Source organism: Filicampus tigris, chromosome 2 (assembly GCF_054856515.1).
Source record: "Filicampus tigris isolate MCC_2025a chromosome 2, RoL_Ftig_1.0, whole genome shotgun sequence".
NCBI lineage: Eukaryota > Metazoa > Chordata > Actinopteri > Syngnathiformes > Syngnathidae > Filicampus > Filicampus tigris.
The window spans coordinates 15,762,765-15,781,119 of record NC_141218.1 but is presented as its reverse complement, the minus strand read 5'-3'; the positions used below and the strand labels follow the sequence as shown (position 1 = coordinate 15,781,119).

At 39.7% G+C, this 18,355-nt stretch overlaps 2 protein-coding genes across 5 annotated transcripts in view; both read right to left on the bottom strand.

Moving 5' to 3' along the window:
* gabrb2a (gamma-aminobutyric acid type A receptor subunit beta2a) overlaps positions 1 to 6,410 on the bottom strand; it is a 55,922-nt gene extending 49,512 nt beyond the window's left edge. The window contains exons 1-4 of one of the 2 annotated variants that reach the window (XM_086057040.1): positions 5,686 to 6,410; positions 3,692 to 3,913; positions 3,498 to 3,598; positions 3,193 to 3,260 (exon numbers count right to left, since the gene is read on the bottom strand). In XM_086057040.1, coding sequence (XP_085913166.1) covers positions 3,193 to 3,260; positions 3,498 to 3,598; positions 3,692 to 3,765 — 243 coding nt within the window. In that variant the 5' untranslated portion in view covers positions 3,766 to 3,913; positions 5,686 to 6,410. The remainder of the gene's footprint in view (positions 1 to 3,192; positions 3,261 to 3,497; positions 3,599 to 3,691; positions 3,914 to 5,685) is intronic. The other variant, XM_086057030.1, reaches the window with a different exon arrangement.
* Positions 6,411 to 6,684: 274 nt separating this feature from the next.
* gabra6a (gamma-aminobutyric acid type A receptor subunit alpha6a) lies at positions 6,685 to 18,312 on the bottom strand. Of its 3 annotated transcripts, none has more exons than XM_086057063.1 (10): positions 17,981 to 18,311; positions 17,781 to 17,887; positions 17,307 to 17,374; positions 16,693 to 16,913; positions 16,524 to 16,606; positions 16,291 to 16,434; positions 14,764 to 14,916; positions 13,100 to 13,350; positions 11,546 to 11,793; positions 6,685 to 8,153 (listed from the first exon to the last, which is right to left on the bottom strand). In XM_086057063.1, exons 1-10 carry the CDS (start codon positions 18,028 to 18,030, stop codon positions 8,132 to 8,134), a joined length of 1,347 nt encoding a protein of 448 aa, XP_085913189.1. In that variant the 5' UTR covers positions 18,031 to 18,311; the 3' UTR covers positions 6,685 to 8,131. The 3 variants fall into 3 exon arrangements, with proteins under 3 accessions (XP_085913189.1, XP_085913207.1, XP_085913199.1); XM_086057073.1 differs by lacking the exon at positions 6,685 to 8,153 and adding an exon at positions 10,437 to 10,498 and having other exon boundaries at positions 17,981 to 18,312; XM_086057081.1 differs by lacking the exons at positions 17,781 to 17,887; positions 17,981 to 18,311 and adding an exon at positions 17,581 to 17,755.
* Positions 18,313 to 18,355: the final 43 nt, after the last annotated feature.

Sequence of the window (18,355 nt, the reverse complement as noted above, 5' to 3'; positions counted from 1 at the left end):
ATACGATTTTATTTATATAGCGCATTTCACAACAGCTACAGTGGCTTGTGCGGCGCCTGCATGTGACGTGCACATTAAGTTCTCGACGTCGATTGTCTGTCGCCGACAAGGGACGCACTGGGAACATGTGGTTCGGTCGGCTAAAACCTCGTGACGGTTAAGCGATGCCCAGCTCTGGTTGATACGCTGTGTCAACGTGCAAGTAGACTACACTCCGATATGTTTGAATGAGATAAGTGATAATGGCTTGCAAACATATGATCAAGAGAAAGCGCTATGCAAGTGCACTCCATTTACCATTTTGATGAAATGTTATTTTTCATGTCTGTGCTTCGACGTGATTTTTCGGAAAAGCGCGAGGTGCTTCTTCCTTCTTAAATTAGAGTTGTTAACCTAGCAAACATATGATTTGGAGTCTTTCCAGCTATGTGACGGACCGGTCCGTCTATGCGCCAAGGATGGATGCCCATTTTGTAGGCAATAAAGTGTGAAAGTTGGTAGACGCCAACGGAAGCCCGTTTAAAATGCTAGGAGGAGCGACCTATAAGCGATTACTAATGGTGCGGCCGGAAAAAAAAAAGCGGATAGACGGAGGGCGCAAGGAAGGGTACCTCGGCTGCAAGTGTAAGGTGATAAACGGACCGGGAAATTTTAGTAAAATGGCCAGCTCTGCTTTTCAGTGTTCACTTTGACCACTTCACATAATTCTACGAAACAAATGTGGTGTGAACATGATAGTGACTCATAAATCACATCACAACACATCTATGGCTTTAGCACTTCAACTTTTCATGTTTCATGAAACGATATGCAAACATGAAGATTGCACTTCCTAAGCACTGACCCGCTCTAGAAACTATATAAAAAATAAAATACACACATATAAAAAAATATTTCAAAAAAAAGGCTGCAATTTATTTCCAAATTGCAGCCCTTGCAAATTGAAAATTGCATTCTACTACATTGCGGTGTGGATTTGAAATTAATGTTTGGCCCTAAGAGGCCCACAAAATCAAAAACTACGGAACACACTTGGCATTCGCTTAAAAATGGTGCCATGAATAATTGAAAATACCACCACTTCCAATCCAATCCCTCTTACTATTTTCATGCTATTATATAACAATTCTCCTCTGTTGGGCCATTTTCTGAATCCTTCTGCAAACGCAAGTCTTGATATACTGTACATTTTTCTCAATGGAATTTGTGCCCCAATTATTATCATCCCCTTAAGGCAAATAAACACCTCCCTCAAATAGATAGCCCCTTTACGCCATGAAAAAACAACAACTTTTAACTGCAATAACTTCCATCTATACAGATTATTGTTCACATTTGATGTTTGAAATCTGTTGCAACCCAAAACAGCAGCACCTACGGAAACAATAAAGTTTACTGGTCAGTCTCTCAGATGAATTGAAATGTGGAGGCGAACCCTCCAAGAAAATGTAAAGAAAATCTTTACATTCCAGTAAACTATAACGTGAACGTTACACAGTGTTGTGTGGAGGAGCTCCACAACTTATTTGTTCCACCCAGTTTGCCTCAATTTTTGCGCTTTAGCTGCATTTCTTCGTTACACTGTAGTCCTTTTTATTTTGTTTTAAACTCCAGATTCATTTTGCAAAAGTTTGCTATACAGCAAATGTTTGATTTTTTGCACAAAAATAGGAAGGATGTGCGTTTAATAACTATTGGATGGTACTTGCAATCCAAGAAATATATCTGGAAAAAAGGGACTGCTGCGCTTGAGCTTTGACAACACATGTAAGCATACAACATAACTACATTTATCGCCATTAGCATTAAGAACAATTCTTCAATAAAGATGTGCTTCAAACTGTTTAATGCCTCTGCAGTTGAAATTTACCTATGAATTAGTGAAAGTTGTCAAAACAATTGCATGTCTTTACCGTTATTTTAAATTTATAAAGTCCAAAGAGTGACAAAATTAATGGGTTGTTAGGAACATTAATGCACTTCTACCTGCACAGTTTAAAGGGCAACAAATGTAAATTGTCCAACTCAGATGGTTGCTATGAAGTTGTTTCTCTTCACTTTTATGCAAGAAGTGTATTTGCTCTGAGTTTCAACAACAAAAACAGCAGAATTTAAACCGTTAGGATTATGATTTTTTTTAACAATGTTCACATTACATTTGCATTGGGTGCTATGATATTTGTATATTTATCATCAATTATTCATTGATAACTCAAACAGGGTGGCACGTGTGGTCAATTGGTTAGCGCGTCTGCCTCACAGTGCAGAGGTTGTGGGGTCAAATCCGGCCTTCCTGTGTGGAGTTTGCATGTTCTCCCCCGTGCCTAGGTGGGTTCTGTCCGGGTACTACGGTTTCGTCCCACATTCCAAAAACATCCACGGTAGTCTAATTGGACACTCTAAATTGCTATTAGGTGTGAATGTTTGTTTGTCTCTGTGTGCCCTGCGATTGGCTGGAAAGCAGTTCAGGACGTACCCTGCCTACTGCCCGAAGACAGCTAGGCTCCAGCACGCCCGCAACCCTTGTGAGGATAAGCGGATTGGATAATGGATGGATGGATGGACTTCAGCATTTCAGCTTGAGAAACATTTACACATATAAAACCAAAACAAAAACAAAAATGCTAAATTGGGGGGGGGGCTAACATTATGAATCAAACTATATGGAAATGGTGGGCTTGTTTTAACCGTTCCTATAAGGTTTCATTTGGTTTCAAAATTGCATGATGGACCAGATCAAACGTTCCTTTGGCTCCTGTATTGCCCCCGTGCCTTAGATTTCACACCCATGCACTAATACATGCCAGCCCTTAAGGAGAGGAGCGTGTGCGTGTCAACAAAATTACACTACTGGAGCAAGAGAACATGATGCACTCACACACAGACACTTGCGCACACGCACGCCCACACGCACGCCCACAGCTCTGAGCGCGCATAGCCGTGCCAGTGCGTCTGAGTGCGCCACTGAGTGTGTGTTCGGAATTCAAATGCGGCCACAGAGCAGAGCTGCAAATGCGGGACTGAGACCAACATCGCGTCAGTGGACACGGACACTCGAAACCCGCATTTGAGCATTAAAAAAAAAAATCACACCATAGTTTATATATCCACATGTAAAACAGTGCTAATTATCCCGATCTCAACTGCGCCATGCATGCACATGATTTTGTGCAGGATTGAATATGCACCTACCATGTTGACTTCGGACACCATGTCTATGCTGGCGATGTCTATGTTCATGCCCACGGCCACTGGTGCACCTGCAAAGAAAGGCAGCCATTAGGATGAGGACAAATCTTCTCGTATCCATTACATCTTCGTGACACAACACGCCGATGACCCGTTCGTCTCTGTCGTCTTGTCAGCGGCTTCCATCGATTTATTAATCGCATTTCGTTTGTCTAACCGCATTATGTCAATTAATGCAGATTCTGCGACCCATGTCATCACCGCGATGGCATTTCTTGGGGGGGGGGGGGGCGGGGGGGTTGTCTTACCTCCAAAATCGGGCCTCAATCGAATGTCGTATCCGGTCATCAGTCTGTCCACCGTCTCTTTGACCAGAGGCATGTTGCTGGGATCTTTTAGATCCTTGACGCTAAAAAGGAGGAAAGGGAAAAAGGTGGTGTCATGCCCCCCAAAAATGAAGGTAATCATTGCATGAAGCACAGCCGATGCGAAAACAGTTTACCTTTGAGTCCAGACAAAAGTGACGAGCAGGGAAAAAGTCAAAATCCCAAAGTGGTTTTTCCTGATCCTCCCCATCTCAACAGTTTTTGAGGCGGTTTCGGGATGCGAGTGAGGAGCGCGCACATCCAACTTGCCGGAGACGGTGCAGAGGAGCCAGTGAGGTGCGCATGCGCACTGCCGAGCTGAGATCAAAGCGCGGAGACGGCTGATGGTGCATGAGAAGCTTCCATTGCGGAGGAAGAAAATGTATGACAGGCACAAGTGTATGCGCTTAGTAAAGACACTATGGTAGAGGAACAATCTTTTTCCGCCCAGCACACTGCACCTGCGTTTGTCAACAAGGGCCACCATAGCAGTGGAGCGTTTACGTGGTAGACAACTTTATTATCCCACGCCATGTTGTTGTTGATTGTTGTCTTCAATTTGTTTGTGTGCAACTTCCTGACTTCATGTTTTCATTTATCAAGATGGCTTGTTTTAATGGGGAGTGGGGATTCGAGCAATGGTGGTCAAATTCAGTATTGTTAAGAGTCCAAAATAGAAAAGTCTCACAAATTCCCCTGTCTGTCGTTATGGACATCAACAGTCTCAATTCAAATTTAAAATGGAAAATAGGTACTGTGCTCAGATCAAATTTAACTAAGATTAAATCAAACATTACAATTAAAAAAAACATTGGGAAATACTATGCTAAAATAAGAATTTAAATCAGAATTTAATTTTAATTTAAAACTTAATTAATCGGATCAGAGTATAATTTGTTCTGCTTATAGGATTTGAATACAATAACGCTAGAGGCCAGGCACAAATAGCGAAAAAGTGAGTAACATCAATATTACCTACACAACCTAATAATTTCAACTGGAAATACACCCCAACAAAATGTGATGACTCACCTGTTTGCTGAGTTTGGTCATATGACATTTGCAAGCTGAGCTGTAATTGATAGTTACCTGAGCCCTGAGCAACTGTGATGTCATTTTCACTCGACAGCAAGTGGCAAAATGGCCACCACTGAGGTGAACAAAAACAGGTGGATTTTGCTGCTTAATTCATATGCCACAGACGCAATGTTAATCAGAATACAGTGTTTAGACTAGTGGGGGTGCGTAGGACATATTGTAAAGATTTCTTTTTACCTGACTTCCACTTTAATTTTTGCTCGAAACCATTGTCACTGGGTTGTGTAAATGCTGAGTTGTTTTCCTAACCCACTGACTGGGTAGCTGACTGTGGATTTTGTGCAGATTGGGTTACATTCACCCAAGGTTGGGTTAATTATTTTGACCCAGCAGATTGGGTTGAAGACTGGATTTGGGTGATCTGAAGAGCAGAAATCACTTTGGACAGTTTTGTTGTGTACTGAAGTTGAAGTTAATTTAACATTCTTGTGAAATGTTGGTGGCGGCTTGATGACTCAGTGGGTAACATCACTGACTGAACACGGGGATTGGAATTTGAATCCCAGTTAGCCTGAATGGCAACATCCAGTTTACACTGTGATGACTCCCCAGGCACTGTTGGTCCCCATACTGGTTAAAAAAAAAAATGGGTGGGTTGTGTCTGGTGGAAAAACTGTTGCAAATATATCACAGGAGTGACCTGCCATGGCAATCCTGACAAGGTAAAGTTAATTCTTCTTTCTAGAAAATGTTGGTTATATATATATATATATATATATATATATATATAAATTTTAACCACCACCCATTTCATGATAGCTTTAACTCACCCATGATTTGATCAAAATCTTGACCCAATGCAAAGGGTATAAATAACCCAGCATTGGCTCAATGCATGGTTAGGTATTTCACCTAATTTGCATTAGTTTCAACACAGCAGTTTTACAAATTTAGTCTTACATCAGAAATGGGAGGAATCTGATATGTCGCTTTGCAACTGGTAAAAATGGCAATTGGCAAGCAATCATGAGACCTCCATTGTTTCTTAGCTTTACTTTTTTTTTAACAGACATTCAGCAGAGCAAAAACTTACATGTGGCGAAGACTCAGAAACGTCTTAAAAGTCAAGATGCCTCCCGGAAAGTATGAATCATAGACACCAATTACTACATTCCTGTTAGCTTTAGCATGACAGTGACAAAGTAAGCAGCCATGTCAGGCTTCAGACTTTGACCCAATAGAAGCAACCTGGAATTTGTGCTGTTTTAAAGAAAAAAAATAGGGAGCGTATAATGTTGAGTTAATCATTACAATAAACCAAACAAAAATAATAAGAGTTTGCAAATCAAAGTTACTAGATAAGCTAACTGTCAGCCTAGCTTCTTCTATTCTTCCTCTATGATCACTCTCAGTCTAGATGCCCTGTGGCACAATGCTGCCTCTCACAGGTCAATTGTGGTACTAGACATAGACATTTAGACATTTGGTTTTGGGAAGGAGACATGATTGTCAGAGGAGAAAGCTTTGCGGTCTGCACTGTGTTGCTCATCTGGAGTATACCACAAAATGTACTCTAAAAAAGATGCCTGGTTGTTTTCCTAACCCACTAACTGGGTAGCTTTGGATTTTGAGCAAATTGGGTTACTTTTACACAAGGTTGGGTTATTTATTTTGACCCAGCAGATTGGGTTGAAGACTGGATTTGGGAAGGTTGAAGTGCTGAAGTTGCGTGCCTTCTTCAAATCAACACAAACACATTTTCATGAAGAATATGTTCCCAGCAGGCCCACTAGTTGAAACAAGGCATTCTGATAAACATTGCGTTTGTGGAATAAGAGTTAATCCACCCATTTTTAGCCATCTCACGGGGTGGCCATTGTGTCACTCCTGTCAACTGAAAATGACGTCACGACTGCTCAGGGTTCAGGTAACGACCAATCGTGGCTGACCTATTTTCTGAAGCTGAGCCGGGATTGGTCGTTACCTGAGCCCTGAGCAGTTGTGACGTCACTTTCAGTTGACAGGAGTGACACAATGGCCACCCCCTGAGATGGCTAAAAAGGGGTGGATTAATTCTTATTCCACAAACGCAATATTTATCAGAATCTCGTCTTTCAACTAGTGGGCCAGCTGGGAACATATTCTTCATGAAAATGTGTTTGTGTTGATTTCCGCTTTAAGCAAATCTAATGCAACATACTTAGAGAATGTTGGTAACAAAATTAGTATTATATTTAACCACAGCTATACACAGGTAACCAATTTCAGTTAACGTTAATTCATTAGCACGGGTAGTCTAAAACAGTTAGGTCAAAAATGGACCAATCCATTGCTTAGGTCAATTGAACCCAACTTTCTTTGTTGTTTTGTAATAAACGGCACAAAAGAAAAAAAATCTGTCCATTTTGTATAAAATGTTCATACAAAATGACCCAATGTATAAAATGGGTTTTGTATAAAAGGACACAGATTTGAGTTGTTTTGTACAAGACAACCCAGAAAATTGGGTCAAATTGACCCAGGTAGTGGATCTGTCCATTTTTGACCCAACAGTGTTTTGAGTGTAGTTTTACCCCTTGTTGGATCAAAACTCTTGACCCAACATTTTGGTCAAATCTTCAACCCTATATGCAGGGTAGAAATAACACAGCATTGGCCGAGTCCATTTTGGACCAGCGCTGAGTTAGCCATTTCACTGAATTTGAGTTCATTTAAACCCAGCAGTGTGGCGAAGGTCTGTGCTTGCCCTACTTAGGTCCATTCACTTATATGTCATGTCTTTGTTTATCGTAGTTGCTTGTTGCTGCAATACTAGTGCACCATACTACCGGAGACAAATTCCTTGTGTGTTCTTACACACTTGGGTAAAAAATGTGATAATGATTTTTATGTTACATTTCTAATGAGAAAATTACAATGATTGTGTCTTCCTTGTGCGATGTTTGCCGAATCAGCCCGCGGTTGAAAAAAAAAAAATGGACCCCCACAGAGACATGCGTGGACAAAGGCTGGGATGCAAAGTCCATCCTCACCATTCATTCTCTCAGCTTTGAGCACATTTGAAGAGGCAAGTTGACTTTGATGTGCTTGTAGTGGGAGCTGTGACTCTGTAGAGGGCAGCTTTCTGAGAGCATTGGTTCGTTCTTGCATCACCAGCAGGTGCAGCCATCATAGATGATATCATCTGCTTTCTTTTTCGTGTGACTTGCACGCTTCTCGGGATGCTGCGCGCGCGCGCGCGCGCCCCGTTATCGGCCCGTCGTCGTCTGGTCTGAGGGGTCGGTGGGCTTGATAGCAATGGAGACCCGTGAAGGGCAGCTCTTCAGCCTACTGATCAGAACACAAGTGGGCAGAGGTCACAGCCTGTGAAATGAATAGATGTGCGGCAGCATAATAAATGAGTTTCTGATTCATTTCCTCTGTCAGATGAGAGCAGAACAAATGCTGAGAGCTTCACAGAGAGAGAGAGAGAGAGAGAGAGCAGAGGGGGGAGGGTGGTCTCTCGCTCTGCACGTGTCCTTTTCGTGGTCCTCTTGCTTTTAAGAGGTTGGCTCCACATCCCTGCAAGACCAGAATACATACAGCACAAGCTTAGCCCATCTATGTGCACTGAAACACATGTGACAATAAGCACCGCCTCCGAGAGCAAAGTGGTGCAGTCAAAATATGTGAAGATGTGATTCAGCTCTTCTCCACGTTCTGGCTCTCAAAACAAGCACAACAATTCTCTGACAGGAACACGAGAAGCATGATGAGCAGATTTGCACTCCCCAGGCGTTACGTAACACATCTCTCTGCCTCCCCTTCTCTTTCTTGGTTGCGTTGGAGAAGTGGCCCACTTATTGTGAGTCGTCGTTCAAAGTGAGCGCTGATTTATTTGCCTGTGTGACCAAGTCCCCGTGGAGAAAGAGAGTTTTCATTAAAGCGTTCGGGGTTTTGCCGGCCCTCAGGTAACCCTTATATAAAAGCATGATGCATTCACTGGCATGTGTTGTGCCGTAAATCTATTATGATAAAAACAAGCGCACAGGCTTGAATGAAACACAGCCTGGCATAATTTGACTCGTATTTTTTTTGCCATCTCTTGGGGCTATTTCAATATTAGCCATGATAGACATAAAAGTACAGACAGCGAAGTTATTGTTTTACTGAAGCACTACAATAGTGGGGGGGGGGGAAGTTTGTGACTGTTTTACATTAGTTTTCATCTGACAGCATTTTTACCTTGACAAAAACGCAAAAGAGGCCTCTAATTGTGCCTCGATTCTAATCTTAAATTACCATTTAGTCTAACAGTCTACCAGGTGCGCGATGCTAGCTAGAGATTAAACATGATTTCGGAATGTTTTTGTGTTGATGTTGGGTTGGTGGCAACAGGATACCAGCTTGAATTAGGTAAATTAAATAAATGAAATAATAAAATGAATTCGAACACAGCCATTGCAAGTCAGTCGAGTCGCGTGTCTGTCATTAGCTGGCTAGGTAAGTGGATCTGATCAATGTGTAGCTTGTTGTTGCTGAATATTTACTAATTCTGTCTGCTTGTGTTAGTAAATAAAGTGGACGGGAAGGGCTGAGAGACATCACAATCTTGCAAATTCGCAGTTGTGCGAGACTGAAAAAAAAAAAAAAAACTACAAATGGCTGCCATCTTAACTAAGGCTAGGTTCACATCGCAGGCAAATGCGACCCAGATCTGATGTTTTTGCCCATATGCGACCTGTATCTGATTTCTTATGACAGTCTGAACGGCTCAATTCCAATTTTTTCAAATCCGACCTGGGTCGTTTTTCATATGTGGTCCTTTTTGCAATGCAACCACGATCTGAAGGGCCAGGTCGCATATAACTGACATTGACGTCATCCGGAACCCAAGATGCGAAACTGCTGGCAGCAGGGGGATCGAATCTGGAAAGTTGTTTTGAGGTTTTTTTTCATAGTTTGGCCGGGGGTGCAATTTATGTGTGAAATTATTAACACATTATTACCTGTATATCATTTCACATGTTATTTTAACCCTCATAAAGAACATAAAGGTAATCCTAAAAGCTATTAAAATGCATGAATAATTTAAACGGTTAAAATCTAATACATCCAATATCCAATGCATGTGTAAAATATTCAACTATCCTAACCCAACAACAAAGGTTTCGAAGGAAACAACAAAATAACATTCAGTGCAAAGGGCACATTTTCTACATTTTTCTCACAAAAATAGACCCACTCAAAATTGTAACATGATTTAAGTAATGTTTGTCCTGCATATCATTCCATATCCGAAAAAAAATATTAGCCTACTCACATCACGCACTTTACACTGGATTATTTTACACTAAAACATCTGTGCCATCTAGTGGTGATTGGTGATATTACAACTTAAAACTACAGTCGACCACTGAATATTTGTAGATTCGTTGAATTTTTTCCCCCCAATAGTTTTGTAATTTTGGATTTTCCCCCATTTTTTCTGTGATTTGATATAAAAATTTCGAATTACTCAACTTCAGAGGTTCTACTGAAGTCAAAACTTTACATTTAGTTTGGGTACTGTTTTCTCTTTGCACAGAAGGCCATTTGCTATCTGCTGCCTTTGTCACGCGTGTGTGTGAGATGGAGGTTAAATCCCAACCAGGAAGGGTAAATGTCCGTAGTGATATCTTGTAAAATATTCTGCAGCAAAGTGCTACCTGACTCATGTTGGGGTTAAGCCGTTCATCCGTCAATGTGGTGCCACTTTGCTCATGAATATTAGTGACCTGTCGCTGCTCCTGATCCCATCTGGCTCAAAGGCCAGCTGACATGTACGATACATGATACAATACATGCGCTGAATAGAATAATAGTACGTACATTTTCTCACAGTCTTGTTGAATTATTCAAACTTTCTTCATCCTTCGTCCCAATTCCTTGAAAAGCAACAATCGGTCATTCTGCCAAGGTTTATATATGCACTTATTCAAGGGTACATATTGATCAAAATGGTCAACTATTGTGCAGTGGAATCTTTAAAGTTTAAAACCCTGAGGTTGTGCATTTTGCAATTTGATTAATTTTAATATTCAAGGAAAAGCGAACCTGAAGTTGCACAAAACGCATGGGGCGCGCACAACTACTGTAGGACAAAAACCAAAATGAAGTCAGGAATCCTCCAATTGGTCGTGATATTGTACAGTGTTGAACAAATATATTAGACCACCTGTCATAAAAATGAGAAGACACCATCCAGCATCATAAAATGATTTAATGCGGACTCTTTCAATTTCAGTGAACTTCTGACGTTTTACTATATTGAAAAGGGATGATGAATTTCAAACGGAATTCCCCATTATTCATACTCAGATTTGAGCCAGTTCTTCCTTAGTCAGTAATTATCGCCTCCGGCAAATAAACTACACTTCTGACAAGTGTCGTTCTCACGAAGGGAGGACGAGAAAAGACGGAGGAGCCTTGGTAATTGCTAAGATAACCCAAGAGTGACATCATGAAACACCAGAACTAAGTGCTTGGGTGATTGACATCACTAGTCTGGCTCAAACCATGTTAAAGCGGAGTATACAACTTTGAACAGCAAAATACCAAGCAATTTACTAAGTGTCTTCTTCACTATGCTACACAGCTGAATAGGATGTCAAAACTGCTCCGCGGAGCAAAAAAAGGTGATTCTGAGCCTCGTGGATGACAATTATACAAACAATTTCATTCATCTAAAAATGTGTTGGAAAACCTTTAAAAAATGTAATGCCGTGAATGCTATGGAAAAAATGCCTGGAGTATATTTAAATATTGAGATTTCACTTATTGCGGGGATGGTCTGGAACGTAACCATCGCAATTCAGGGGGATTACTGCATCTCGATTGTTTTTTTTTACTTGACCCAAAGTGATCTGTTTTATGCTGGATGGTCACATTGGTTATATGTATATATGTGAATGAGTGTCTTGTAGCAAGTGTACCTGGCTCTCTCCATGGTGTCCTTAGCCAGGTAGATGTACCAGTAGACCAGGTTGAAGAGGCCAAAGGTCAAGGGGAAGAGAATGCGGGCATACTTGTCGATGGGGCTCGTGCCGGCCAGCTGCGGGATTTGGGGGAAAGCTGAGCCCTGCTGAAGGAATATCGGCACGGGCGGATCCTCGGTTGGTTCACTGGGGCACACCGAGTGGTTTCTCCTCTTCAGGCCTTCTTGAGTGCTGGTGTTGGACTCCTGGGAGGTGGGTAGATGATGTGAGTGTGGCACTGCAGTGATTATAGCGCAGTGTCACGTAGTATTGTTCGTTCCCACGGGAGCTTTCCAGTGGCATGCAATCATGCTTATAGAAGGCAGCAGGTAATTTGATGAATGCCCATTGGATACTAGCAGATTATGCAGTGCTGTAGTTCTTCTCACACTGAGTCTATTTTTAAAACATCTAACCATGAGTCCTGCACGTGAGACAGATCCCAAGAGCATGCCATGGTGGCTTACTGTATTAGCATAAAGCATATAGACACAGATGAGAGCATTATAACACAATATATTACTATTTCATGTGTAGTGTGCCCGGAATGGGAATAATGGAGAAGGTGGGCGATTACTGGGAAATGCATTTAAAAAAAAAAAAATCTTTTCAACAACAACTGTAGCTTTATGTTCATCATTAATTAACATTCTTCATCCAACTCCAATCCACACGAGGAGAAAAATATGGACCATTACCACACTCTATGCAAATGCATAAGAAACGCTTGCACCTTATGTTTTTTTAGGGAGTTACTAGGTACCAAGGTTATTATAGTTAATGGCAACTAACAAAACAAATCAAAATAAAATTGAAAAAAAAATGTCATTAGCAAAATAAAATAAAAACGTTTGTAAAACTAACTATAATCACAGAGAAAATGTCCTTCATTTCTGTCTTTGTCAATTAATTTCATACATGAGCCTCTGTGGTTTATTTAAAATGTATTTATGTCAGCATTGATATACGACCGCAAAGAAAAGTCAGTAATTTTGAATAATACTTTTCTTTATTATACAATACTTGGTGACCTTTTAAAGTATATATATATATATATATATATATATATATATATATATATATATATATATTTTTTTTTTTTTTTTTTTTTTTTTAAACATAAAAACTAATAATAAAAGCTGAACACTAAATACTAATTAAAAGTAAATTAATTTCAAAAACAAAAGTCAGAACGGAATGAAAATTAACTATAATGCAAAATTCAAATTATTATAACCCTGATAGGTACAACAGCAACAACGTAGTTGGCGTCAATAGAATCAGGTTAAGTGTGTTTGACAGCAAAAAAAGCACCCTGGTGTTAATAGTTAAAAGTGTAAACTACCGTAGGTATCATCAGAATTTGTAGTCACAGAGTAAGTCATATTTGAAATCAATGAATAATTATGTTTATTAATAATAATTTCAATATAAATATAAATCTTAATTATAATTATTTTTCCCCAAATCGCACAGCTTTAGTGCAAAACATTTTAGTGTGACTGCACTCACCGAAATTGTGTCTTCATCATCGCTCGCTGGAGCTAAAACCTCTAGCTTGTCTTGTCGGGCTTTGGTCCTCTTCAGGCGGTTGGCCTGCAGCGTGGCAAAATAGTTGACTGCCGCAAACTCAACGAGGGCCGACGCCACGAATGCGAAACACACGGCGATGAACCAATCCATGGCTGTGGCGTAGGCCACTTTGGGGAGGGACTGGCGGGCGCTGATGCTCAGGGTCGTCATTGTTAGCACTGTGGTAATGCCTGAGGGTAAACCAAGCATAGAAAACCTTATGCTGGGAATGTCTCTCTCTCTCTCTCTCTCACACACTTATCTGTAAACAGCAGGTTTTCATGATGCAAATAAAAATGACACCACTCTTCTCACTATAGCAATATTTAAATCAAGTATAAACAGACATGGCAAATTCCTTTCCATTAGTATGATTTCCAATATACTTTAGTAATATTTCCATTTGCATTGCTGTCTCTTTTATTTTGTCACGAACAGTCTATCCATTTTCTATACTGACGTTATAACGCTTTAAGCCATGGACATTTGAACACACATGTAGTCCTAAAAAAATAAAAATACTCACAGGCATATATTCTTTATCCTCCGCAAAAAACGATTCCTATTTCAGCAGCTTAATGAGTCCTTTATAGTAGCTATGAAACTCTTCTTCATTCATATCCGCATGACCATACCATATATATACATATACGTATATATATACATATACGTATATATATATATATATATATATATATAGGTTAAGTGTGTTTGACAGCAAAAAAAGCACCCAGGCCAAGTGAAGTTTACGTATATATATATATATATACACACATATACGTATATATATACACACACACATATACATACACGTATATATATACACACATATACATACACATATACGTATATATATATACACACATATACATACATATATACGTATATATATACACACATATACATACATATATACGTATATATATACACACATATACATACATATATACGTATATATATATACACACATATACATACATATATACGTATATATATATACACACATATACATACATATATACATATATATATATACACACATATACATACATATATACGTATATACATATACACACATATACATACATATATACGTATATACATATACACACATATACATACATATATACGTATATACATATACACACATATACATACATATATACGTATATACATACACACACATATACATACATATATACGTATATATATACACACACATATACATACATATATACGTATATATATACATACATATATACGTATATATATACACACATATACATACATATATACACATATACATACATATATACACATGTATACACATATATATATATATATATATATATATATATATATATATATATTTGTTATTAATCGGCCAATTAATCAACATTGGCCTAAAAAAAATCCATATTGTTCAGGCCCTAATTTCCTCCACTGACTTGTACTATTAACTGGTCACAATATTACTGTTTTAAAATGTTAAGATTACTTATATTCATATGTTTGAATGGTATATTAACAGGGGTGTGTTCACTTTCTAATCAAACACGGACGTGTGCTAGCCGCATTTGAAATTCACAGTAAAGATGACATACCGGCAACTGTACGCGCAGGGACAGACTCCTTATTGATCCAGAAAGAGACTTGTGACAGCACGACAACCATGATAAGTGGAATGTATGTCTGGATGAGGTAGTATCCCAGCTTCCTCTGGAGGTGGAAATGGACCACCTGCACAGAGTAGTGACCTGCAAGATAAACAGCATGTGTGAGGAGAGCAGCCCTGAGGGACGGAGCGGGGCGAGTGCACAATCAATGCCCTTGGCTGCCCTTGAAACAAAATAGCTGCTGGGACATAGCATAGAGTAAATAAACTGTACTGCAAATGTAGGAGAGAGGATCCGGGTGGGGTGGCCTCCACTTTCATTATACGCAACGCCTCTGTCTAAACACATGCATGCTTTCAGAGAGCAAAAATAAGATGCACGCACACACTCAGATTCTCGTTCTGCTTGATGAATGGGTATCACCGCTCTATTCGTCAGCCTTTTCCTTCCGTTTTCAGCATTCTGCTGGCTTCCCAGCGGGGGAACGCTTCTTCATGCGGTGGAAAGACAAAACGCTTACACGTCGCCATCTTTCCTCTCTGTCTGTGTAACGCTTTAAACACTCTACTATAAGGCTATTTACAGGTACACTAAAAAGCCTGACCATTCACACATCTTGGAGACGGGCCAAATTAATTGTGTAGCGCTCTGTCATGGTTTGAGGTTTGCGTGGTGGAGTGTGGAGGACCCAAGTGCAGGGGAGCAGGGAGCCAACACCAGGGAAGAGGGGTAAAAAATGCAGGGAACTAAAGACAAGATAATTGACGAGACAATGAGGTACACCTGGACAAGACATGAGCGGCTGAAGGAGCTGATTGGTTGACACAAGGGACCGGGCTGATGAGAATAGAGGGAAAGAAACCTAACAATCAAGACGGACACAACAACACTGACACAGGGAAAACATGACAAAACATGAGTCAAAGCTAAATCCAAGCAAAACCAAATCAACAAAAACTCAAATCATGACAACCTTTAGACATGAGGGCAGACTAGGGCTGCACAATTAATCCAATTTTAATTGTGATCAAAATGTTGGGTGCCACGATGAAATCAACCTGAATGTTAGTGATATTTATTTTTCAAGTGCAGGCTCTACTAAATTATCTAATCAAGCGCGTTCTCAACCAGTCGTCAGCCAACCACCAGGGGGCGACCCTTGTGAGGATCATCGGTATAGATAATGGATGGATGGATGGATGGATGTATATCCGTATAGAAGAAGGAAGGTTAAAACAGAACTGTTTTTTGCATTACCTCATTACATAACACTTTGTGCCTTTTTTTATCATGCACTCGACAAATGCTCCATATATTAAAAAAAACAACAACCTAATAAAAATCTAATGAAAACTAAACAAAAGTAAATAAAAGTAACCAAAACTAACAGACCTGCTCTAAAACGAATTAAAACTGAATTTAAAAAACAAAAGTAAAAACAAATTAAAAACAAAGTATAATGAAAAATCCCAAACTATCGTATTATGACCCTGGTGCGTGTGTATGTGTGTGCACCTGTGTTGGACTTGAAAATCTCACTGGACAATGTCTGTCCCACCAGATCATATTGCAAAAGGCTCATGGACTCTTTGGGACAGTCAACAGACTTTACGGGCCCCTTCCTCCAAGTGAAAACGATTTCACTGCTGGTGTAGGCATCTGAAAAGTGAAGTTTAAAAGAAAAGTTGGTCACATTTGTGAATATCCCTTCACTCCCTCTGTTTATCATAACTATCCGTATTACTCACAGCTTCCAAATCTAAGAGGACAAGTGTGACCATCCATGGGGAAGTCCATAAGATTCATTGGGCACTCTGAACTTATTGTCAGTCTGAAACAACAGGTTGAACAGAAATAATTTCTACATTGTCAACAATAAATTGCTCACAAATAATAAATATATACTGGAATCATCACCTCATTGTATAAAGGACAGTCCCGTTTTGCATAATACGGAAAAGCTTGTTCGGTGTGGTCATGTTGTGGGAAATTGATTTTTTGGAGTTTCGGAAGAAGGTGTCTGGTGTCCAGATCTTGTCTACCATGAGGTTGTTCAACCTCAAGATTTCAATGGGACCCTCAAATTTGAGCCTCTCGTCAACCCACATCTGTCGAAAGAACATATCTGTGGTGTATTCCTGTAAAAAAAAAGTAGCAAATGAAAACATTTTAACCATCACATCTCACTTTGCTCTCATCCTCTCACTCCAGTATCTCGGCATGCATAACAATATCAAAAAGGTCATTTAAACTTTCTCCGCTTGCAGAAACAAGACGACAGATGCAATGATAGTCGCTTGTCACTCATTCCGGATAATCATTAGTCAGTCTATTAAGTCCTCCCTCGCTGACATGTTGTCATATTGATTCAGAAATCATCAGTAATGGCGTTATAGAGCTGGTCAAACAGATTAGAGTTCATTAGATGCGCTAATGGCAGGATGCCCATAACAGGCAGTCACTGGTCACTGTATGTGTGTCTTATATGTAAAGTCGAGGTGTCTTTTTGCACTGTAGAATTAATATCGTACCATCTCAACATCAGACACAGGTCCAAAACTTGTGACAAAGATGTCTGTTTTCACCTCAGTAATGCCGCCTGCAACACAAATCAACATGTACTATAAAACAAAATGGAAGACGTGTTGTAATTAATAATATTCATGTATGTGAAGGTAGCTACGAAACAGATAAACATCAACATGCAGCACTTGATATCTATAAATTTCTGCAAGTCTTTACATTTTCAAATCACTTTTATAAGATTCCTAGGAAATCACTGACTCACTAGCTATTGCTACTCACGTGGGCTTTGGTGTAAAACATGCATGTTTGGATCGTGGGGGGCACAGGAAAACATGCTAACTCCACTAAGGCCAGAGCCTCGCAATTAGACATGCTAAGTTGCTTAAAGTATCCCATCATGCTGCTCCTGGCACATAAACATGCCTTACAAACATAAATATTATCGTGTCCAAATTTCCTCCCAATCTTGGCAGAATTACCTCCAGATCCAGGTCGCAGTCTATTGTCATAACCATCCAAAAGTCGATCCAGAATGCGAGTGATGTTGTCAGAGTAAATCTTCTCATTTGAATTCACATTGCCTAGACTTTAAAGAGAAAAATAACACACGGGCTACAAACCAAACATTATGTTTACCTGAAACATTCGCTGTCAAATGTTGGACTACAGCTGGACCTACCTTATCCCACAGATAAAGGCAAGAAATGAATACAAGAAAAAAATGCCCATCTTTAAAGGAAACGTGTTTATAAATACTGCTGAAACTCATTTAGCATCAAATCATAATTAACCCTAAAAAATGAGTTCTTAATGGTGCGGTGACCTGTAGCTGCAGCATAAAGGCAGTCGTGGATCAGGACGACAAGTTATCCAATTAACAGATTAAAAAAATCCTCTCCTGTTTTAGACAAACTATATATTCTGCTGGATTTTACCAGGAATAAATCAACATGTCGCCTAAACACAATGGATGACCCAATTGGGGAAAAAAACTGCGTTAAAAAGCTTCAAAACTATTTTTTCCCCATTCATTACTACATTTGCTGTGCTGTCA

Bases quoted from the DNA above. Each gene is read 5' to 3' on its own strand.
- gabra6a (XM_086057063.1), bottom strand. From the start codon at position 18,030: ATGGGCATTTTTTTCTTGTATTCATTTCTTGCCTTTATCTGTGGGATA. The intron at 17,888-17,980 runs GTAGGTCCAGCT...TTCTCTTTAAAG, and splicing joins GCCTTTATCTGTGGGATAAG to TCTAGGCAATGTGAATTCAA. The intron at 13,351-14,763 runs GTATGTCATCTT...GTTTACCCTCAG, and splicing joins CCCTGCGCGTACAGTTGCCG to GCATTACCACAGTGCTAACA.